Raw genomic sequence first — 8,833 nt, forward strand, 5'->3', positions numbered from 1 at the left:
CAAGCACTGCATCTATATTAACGCTTTTCAATGTTTTAGCAGCATATTCTGAGTGATTTTTCCCATGTGAAGCTGACTAGATATTCACATGTGCCTTTGAGGCCCTTTCTGCTGTTTTGTGTACAGTGTTAATAATGGATGTTGTTAATATGGGATATAACACAAAACAGAAAATGAATGTATATCGTAGCCGAGATAGGTTTTACATTTGCATTACATAACAATTTAAGCCAAAGCTATTTCAAGCATCATGTGTGAGAATGTTCTGAAGATTGGGCTGCAATATAAATTAAACTTTGACCAAAAAATGCCATAACTGAGAACAGAAATAAAATAAAGGTCACCCTTCCACCACTTGAGAAAGTAGAATAAATAGTTAAAACACAGATCTATTCTCTTACTTTTATTAGCCAGCTATGCATTGTTTTTCTGGGTTAGGAAACTTTTGCCTATATGGTGCAGTTAATGTTAAGGCCAACTAGACACCTGGGTCAGAATGTGAACAAAATTCCTTCATAACTAAGTTTAAAATTTCAACCCCCAGTTCAGGTCTTCTTAGTCACTTGATTTGCTGAATGGTGCCTCAGGATATGAGTTAGAATGGATTATCAGGATTACACTAACAAAAGAAATTTATTGCCCCTTCAACAGCCCTTTGAGTTCAATAGAAGGAATTCTTGGTTCTGGGTCTATACTTTTTGGGAAGCATTGTAGCAGTGCTGGTAACTATTGCTGCATTAGTATTGGGGTTGGGGATTAGACCTCAGCAACTATGTAAAGTTATGTATTGTGCCCTTGCAACAGCTTTGGAGATGTGGCACCTGACTTTATAAACTGTTACTGTGTCACAGTGCAAGAGCTCAGGCCATAAACTACACTAACCGTTCATAGAATTGTAGAGTTGGAAGGAACCACGAGAAACATCTAGTCCAACTCTTTGCAATGCAATGGGGCCATGCAATAATCTTTGTCCCAATGTGGGGTTCAAACCCATGACCCTGAGATTAAGAGCCTAATGCTCTACAAAACTGAACTATCCTTCAATCCTAGGCATGCCACCTGAGAAATAAGCCACGCTCGGTTCAATGGAATTTACTCCCAGGGAAGTTTACAGCAGGCTACCCTCCTATACAAATTCCTGGGAGTAAGCCCCACGGAACACAGTGGGCCCCACTGAACACATCATTTTACTTTTGATTAAACTTGCATTGCATTGTGCTCTTAACTTATAAAACCCCAACTGCCTGAACCTCTTCTCTCTAAATCCCAGAGATAGTGGATGTTGATAATATTAGTCAGTGGGGAAATAAAAGCCCTCTAGTCTGCATATGCCCAAATGAACATTAACATTTTTCACATGTTCCAGGGCTGAACTCTGACCTTAGCCACAGGATGTAGGCTCACTCCTGGTGAGTCCAAACCACAGTTTAACTGATTTACATGCTTTTGTCAAGTCTTATCAGTTGTCACATAGCTCAGCACAATAAAGAGCTTTGCCAAATAAACAATCATGTTGTTGTTAAATATATATTTAAGAAAATCTAATCTAGATCTATTGTAGCACAGCCCCGAACTAACAAAAACAACCAACAGCCTTATGTGAAATATTATTCCTAGGTAACTCAGCTACATTTTCTCTCTGTTGATAAAGTACAACCTACTTTGCTTAGTATTTGACTATTTCTGTTTTAAGTGTTCATTGCTGGATTTCTAAATCTGTAAAAGGGCATTTTTTTTAATCAATAGATTTGTGAGTTAGTGTCAAGTTCTTAAAAGCATGATGGAAGCCTAAACTTAGCAACCAGAGTAGATTAATTCCTTACTTCCTTTTTAAAAGGGTAATTAATTAAAATTCAAAGATGTCTTTTGGATGGATTATTACTCAGAGGTTGTAAAATCTGAAGCCAAACACTTACGAACAATACACTGATTTCCCCCAGGGAGTGTTTTCCATCCAGGACAACAGTAGGAGTGGAATCTGGAGCCACACACATTTGGCCTGTTATATGCAAACAAGTGTGTACACAAAAAATATAGGTCAATGGAAACAGATTTTAGGTCTGCAGGATAAAAATGCATTGGCCTCAGAAACAACATGCAAGCTTTTTTTCTTTTTCTTTTTCCAGAACCCTCACATTTCTTAATAAAAAAAGCATTTCACTGAATCCCTCCCTCCAAGAGCTAAGAACCCCTCTCTTTAGCAAAAAGCAAAACCAGACAATGACTAAGTAATAAGAATTTAGTAAGGTACCATTTTTAAACAGTTCTGAACAATGGACCAAATGCATGCTCTACTGTAACTACTTTACAAGCAGTAAATAATTCACACCAAACATATCTAAAACAGCCTTTTCATCTTAACACCATGAGTTACATTTTGTATGAAAATCAGATTTTTCTAGAGGTATATTAGAAAGATTTAAAAGTGGAAAGTAATGATCATGCATTTTATAACTTAGCATTTTAAAGCCTCCCTCAACCAATCTGAAAAAAACATGTTTCTTCAGCAGATTTTAATTGAAATCACCCTTCAGCACTGTTATAGCAAAGACCCTTAAAAACTTGATCATGAAACTGAAGCAATATTTGCCACATTTGGTATTGCTATTAGTGTCGTATTTACACATGCTTTCTTTTGCAAAAGCCAGATGTTTTTTACACCACTCTCAAGAAACATATGGAAACTTTCCAAGATGGACCAAAATTTAAAATTAACATTCAAATCAAGCAAATCAGTAGACATTAAGAAGAAAAGCAACAATTACAGAGGGGGAAAAGGACAGAAGTAAATGGAGACAACTGCTAGTATTTGGATTGAAAGTTTGAAAGGGAATGCACAGATGTGTGATGGGACTGATTAGGAAAACAAGCTGTATAGAGAGGTGGCTATTGGGATACAACTGCATCTTAACAAAACAGCCTGGTAGAGACAAGATCAAAAGAAATGTGGCTGTCCATTAGAGCTAGCTGCAAACCAGTGGTTCCTATGTATTGCCTTGTTGGTAGGTTTTCTACAAGACAACTTCAAATTTAAAGGCGTAATCATAGGAGCCAACTCCTAGGGGCTGAGGGGTCTCCAGCCTCCTTGCCATAAAATATTTGAGGGGCCCAGGCCCCCCAAAAGTTGATGGAAATTCCCATTCAAATAGTGTGTGGGAACTGGATCATGTGATCAATAATGTGGGGCGGGGCTTACCTGCCCCCCCCCCAATATGTTATTCAAGTTGGCACCCCCTGGGAGTAATGGTGTCTATTTCATGGGGACCTTTGGAGAAGTCAAATAGAAAAGTAAGGCAAACCCATTTCATCTTCAAAACTGTAGCCTTCTATGAAAGAGAACCCTCAATTGCTCTATAGCGGTGTGCTTCAAGAGAGCACATTAGGACTAGTTCTGGGTGTGGGGACCAGACAGCAGGAGGGTGCAGGGAAATATTAAAGAATGTGTCCAGGTCCAAGACTTGATGCCACCCACAGGCAACTATCAATTGCTTATGGGATGTTGCTAAGTTCTTACAGGACATAAGGCTAGTAAGTGACAACAGTGGCAGAGTTAATATTGAAATCCTGGAAGAAAGATTAAAGGCTATTTGAGGTAAAAGAGAACTTGGTGGGAGGTTGATTGGGCTCTGATGCCAAGGGAGAATTATGGGTTGAAGGAGGCTGTTCATGGGAGACAAGCACTGGTGGGACAGTTATCAGGAAGTGGCTGCAGGCTTTACAGAGGCAGGATAAAGTGATGTTTTCACCTGAAACACTGAATGGTTTATGGATGGGACTTATGGATGGTGCAAGACCAGTTAAAGAGGATAAATCACCTAGAAGATAGTGACTGGGAATGTGGATAATTTACCTTTGAGTTGCACGGAAGTACTTGAAGGAGTAGAGGAGGAATATTGCAGCGGGTGGTTGCATAATATGGGGTAGGGAAGGAATTCCTTGGGGCTGGAGCACTGGAAATCAGGAGGTTGCAGGAAATGAGCATAGGACAAGAGGAAAGGACAAGAGGAAAGAACTTGTGATGGGCACTACAGAAGTGGTTTTAGGGGTTGTCAGCAGGGGTAGCCAAAGGTTTCATGGAAGCAGAATAAAGGTGAGCTGAAGGTTTAATCAAAGCACAGTAAAGGTGGCATTTCAGAATTTTTGCCTGTGGATCACCCAGAGGTTGCTGAGATGGTGTGCATGCACATATTTGATGGGGGGGGAGGGATGGCAGGTTGCAGCTGGTTGCATCCACGCAGAACTTGCCGCTAAGGCAATACAAGGAGTACGACAAGGCTGTATATTGTCTCCCTGCTTATTTAACTTATATGCAGAATTCATCATGCGAAAGGCGGGGCTGGATGAATCCCTAGCCGGAATTAAGATTGCCGGAAGAAATATCAACAACCTCAGATATGCAGATGACACAACTTTGATGGCAGAAAGTGAGGAGGAATTAAAGAACCTTTTAATAAGGGTGAAAGAGGAGAGCGCAAAATATGGTTTGAAGCTCAACATCAAAAAAGCGAAGATCATGGCCACTGGTCCCATCACCTCCTGGCAAATAGAAGGGGAAGAAATGGAGGCAGTGAGAGATTTTACTTTCTTGGGCTCCATGATCACTGCAGATGGTGACAGCAGCCACAAAATTAAAAGACGCCTGCTTCTTGGGAGAAAAGCAATGACAAACCTAGACAGCATTTTAAAAAGCAGAGACATCACCTTGCCAACAAAGGTCCGTATAGTTAAAGCTATGGTTTTCTCAGTAGTGATGTATGGAAGTGAGAGCTGGACCATAAAGAAGGCTGATCGACGAAGAATTGATGCTTTTGAATTATGTTCTGGAGGAGACTCTTGAGAGTCCCATGGACTGCAAGAAGATCAAACCTATCCATTCTTAAGGAAATCAGCCCTGAGTGCTCACTGGAAGGACAGATCGTGAAGCTGAGGCTCCAATACTTTGGCCACCTCATGAGAAGAGAAGACTCCCTGGAAAAGAGCGATGTTGGGAAAGATGGAGGGCACAAGGAGAAGGGGACGACAGAGGACGAGATGGCTGGACAGTGTTCTAGAAGCTACCAGCATGAGTTTGACCAAACTGCGGGAGGCCGTGGAAGACAGGAGTGCCTGGCGTGCTCTGGTCCATGGAGTCACGAAGAGTCGGACCCGACTAAAGCACTAAACAACAACAACAACAACAACAACAAGGCAATACACGCCTGGCCTAGCTCTCACAAACAGCATCAGGTCGAGGAGATAAACCTTTTGCCTGCACTGTACCACTTCAGACTGCAGGTGGAGGCCCCCCAGGTGACCTGCTCTTTGGGGCGGGGCCAATCATGACACACCTACGACTGGAGCATCAAGGAGCATCAAGTTGGGCTAGGATCCTTTCCCCCTGACACCTAGCGGCCCCCGCGTCCGCAGAGACTGCTCCATTCCGTTCCCAAGACCATGCACCCCACCCCCGCTTGCCGCCTGAAAGTGGTACGATCCGGGCACGCGGCTTCTATAAATGCCGCCTCGCTGCCGCTGTTTGTGAGAGGCAGGCCTACCTGCGCGGCGCGAGGCAACGCGGCTTCCCTACCCCCTGAGCGCGTCCTGCTGGCCCCTCCGGCGGACTCGGTTGGTGGTGGCGGCGCCTTCCAGGCTCCTCGAGGCTGGGTAGCTGGTGCCGCCGCCGCCGCCGCCTGTTGCTCCATCCGCCGGGCGGACCTGCTGCTTGCCTTGCGCGGCTGCTCCCTGCGCCCAGAGCGCCACACAGCCCAGCCAGAGGAAATAAGGCTGCAGGCGGAGCTCCCGCCGCCTCGCCATGGTCGCGGGCGCGAAAATCCTGAGGTGCCTCAGAGAGGAGCCCCGACCTCCGGCTCGCCCCTGACTCGGGAGCTCTTCTCCCTTCCTGAGGAGAAGAGGCGTTATTCCTCCGGGCCGCTCGCGCGCTCCCCTCCACCTCAGCGCGACGCTCTGCTGCTGCGGGTCGGGGCGGCCAGGGGGGCGGCGGCGGCGGCGGCTGCTGCTCCTTCTTTCGCTCCGCGGTGCATCCTCCTCCCTTTTCCCGCCTCTCCGCTGCTCGCCTTCCCGAGCGAAACGCGCCGATTAAAAGCCGTCGGGGGGAAAAGGGAGATGAGGTCCAGCTCTTCCTGAGCGAGGGGGAAAAGGGGAGAACAATCGAAGGGTGTGGGCGCTTTTCGGAGAGCGAGCTCGAAATTGCCCGCCTCGAGGATAACAGCAATAATGATAAGGAGCCGCTAGTGACAGGGGCCGGCAGCAGCTTTCCACCCTGGAAGGCGAAAAAGGAGTTTCTTCTTGAAGAGAAGTTTGCTGCTGCTGCTGCTGCTGCCGACTCGGGGGAAGGCGAGGCGGCGGCTCTTGCCCGGTGCGCCGCGAGAAGAATGAGGGGCGAGGGAGGGAGGCAGGGCGGCACTACCGCCCGCTCGTCGGTGGGGGGAGCAGCAGCGCCGCGCCAAGCACGTGGGAGAGGAGCGCGCCCGAGGAGGGAAGGGAGGCTGAGGGAAGGGGGCGCCCGGAGGGGAGGCGGGAGAGGGAGGGGCCGCGGCACTTGTGAAAGGGGGCTGGAGGGAGAGGAGGAGGAGCCTCGTTGGAAGCCGCGGGGAGGGAGGGAGGGGCTGAGGGGGCGCCGAGGGGAAAGTTTGTCAGAGGAAGAGGAGCCGTTGGGCGCCAGTCAGTCAGTCAGTCACACAACCTTGTTGCCCGTTCTCAAGCAGTCCGTTCATCCACGCCCCAGCCCCCCTGGCCTCGTAGTTTCTCCTTGCACCAACAAAATCACCACCTCAAGAAAGTTCAGGGGAGTTTCTCACCCGCCGCCGGTAGCGGCCAAATTTCCCTCAGTTGGAGTCTCCGGGATAGGGTTGTCATGCGTCCGGGTTGTCCCGGACACATACGGAATACTGCTGCATATAGTAGCGCACCGGAGTCACTGCCCGGAGGAATCCGGACGTATGGCATTCCCTACCGGCACGCCGATTTTCCCCGCCGCCACCATTAAAAATCGCTCAAAAGGGGCATTATTTTAATTTTTGCGATTTCGCCCAAAAAAGCTGAGCAACTCTGGGGAAAACTTTTTTTAAAGAAGCTAAGCAACCCTACTCTGGGAACCTGCGAAGGAAAAAGGCGGCAGCGTCGTCCTTTGCGCCTCTGGAATGGCTGCCTCAGAAACTTTCGCCGCGAGCGAGAGAGGAAAGATGTGGTTTGGAGGCTGCATGGGGTCTCCGGAGAGAGCTGGCGGGGGACTGTCTGGCACGCACGAGGGGATCCCTTCACGAGCCTCCGGGATCCTGACAGGCACACGAGGCGACGCCCCTCGTAAAAGGAACCAGATGGCAACTTGAACGCGATCCAGAGCCCACGGATGTCAACGAGAGCGCTGATTTCTATCGGCTTTGATCAGTGGAACTGGCAGCTGCAGGGCAGAAAAGCGAGGATGCCGCGCAGGGCTCCAGAAATGCCTACAACCAGGACTTCAGTGGAGCTCAATCCTGGCTGGCAAATGTCCTTACAGACCAAGGTTTCCCAAACTTGGGGCTCCAGCTGTTTGTGGACTACAACTCCCATCATCCCTAGCTAGCAGGACCGGTGGTCAGGGATGATGGGGGTTGTAGTGTCTGGAAACAGCTGGAAACCCAAGTTTGGGAAACACTGTTAGAAACTGTCCTGGGACTGCAAAGGAAACTCAGCCATAACCCAGGGGTAAGAATCTGACCACCTGTGACTTTTCCACCAAACTTCAGTTTCAGTAGAGCAATATGGAATCCTGGTTTCTCTCACTAACAACAGATATGTTTCTCTTGCAGCAAACTACAGCAGCAGAACAATTGAACACAGGAAGCTAATAACTGAAAACTGCTACCGCAAAAGGCATCGTCATGCAGTCTAGTCTTTTGTTTCTTGTACTGCAAGGATAATATTGTAGATTTAACACCAACACAAGGACATGGGTGGCACTGTGGGTTAAACCACAGAGCCTAGGACTTGTCAATCAGAAGGTCGGCGGTTCGAATCCCCGCGACGGGGTGAGCTCCCATTGCTCGGTCCCTGCTCCTGCCAACCTAGCAGTTCGAAAGCATGTCAAAGTGCAAGTAGATAAATAGGTACCACTCCAGCGGGAAGGTAAATGGCGTTTCTGTGCACTGCTCTGGTTCGCCAGAAGCGACTTAGTAATGCTGGCCACATGACCCGGAAGCTGTACGCCGGCTCCCTTGGCCAATAAAGCGAGATGAGCGCTGCAACCCCAGAGTTGTCTGCGACTGGACCTAATGGTTAGGGGTCCCTTTACCTTTAATACCAACACTGGAATACTGGGAATTCACAAGACGTTTGGACCAAGCGAAATGATTGCTAACACCACACGAGAAAGTAAAGGTTTGCTGCAAAGTCATATTGCTCCAACTCTAGCTATCATCATGATTTTATTATCATCAACATCAAATGCATATCACAAAACAATCCTAGGTATTAAATCAGGCTTTGCCAACCTGGTATTGCCAGATGTTTTGGGTGACAAATGCCACTGGACCTCAAATTCATCTTGTACTGCTTCCTATGAGGGATGGTGAGCTCCAGTGCTATTTTGGGAGAAAAAGAGGTTCCAGAGCTCACCATGAATTTCTCCCTTGTTCTTTTAGAATGGCAATGGCACCCACCTGAGAGGTGCCGGAGCTGAACTCACGTGACCTCTGGCTGAAAAAAAGCCCTGGTGGGCTCTACCATGGTTAGCTCTACTAACCAAGTCTTATTTAAAGCCGGCAAGAAAATAGCTAGCTGCTTTCTCCAAATTCTTATGTTTGCTTTGTAATTCCATTCCAAAGTAAATCATCATCATCATCAAACCTTCATT

At 47.4% G+C, this 8,833-nt stretch overlaps 1 protein-coding gene across 1 annotated transcript in view; it reads right to left on the reverse strand.

The window, feature by feature from the left end:
* FBN2 (fibrillin 2) overlaps positions 1-6,415 on the reverse strand; it is a 138,169-nt gene extending 131,754 nt beyond the window's left edge. The window contains exons 1-2 of the mRNA XM_080973330.1: positions 5,567-6,415; positions 1,917-1,999 (exon numbers count right to left, since the gene is read on the reverse strand). Coding sequence (XP_080829456.1) covers positions 1,917-1,999; positions 5,567-5,793 — 310 coding nt within the window. The 5' untranslated portion in view covers positions 5,794-6,415. The remainder of the gene's footprint in view (positions 1-1,916; positions 2,000-5,566) is intronic.
* Between the last annotated feature and the right edge of the window lie 2,418 nt (positions 6,416-8,833).

The sequence above is a fragment of the Podarcis pityusensis genome (genome assembly GCF_964106645.2).
Source record: "Podarcis pityusensis genome assembly, chromosome: 11".
Lineage (NCBI taxonomy): Eukaryota > Metazoa > Chordata > Lepidosauria > Squamata > Lacertidae > Podarcis > Podarcis pityusensis.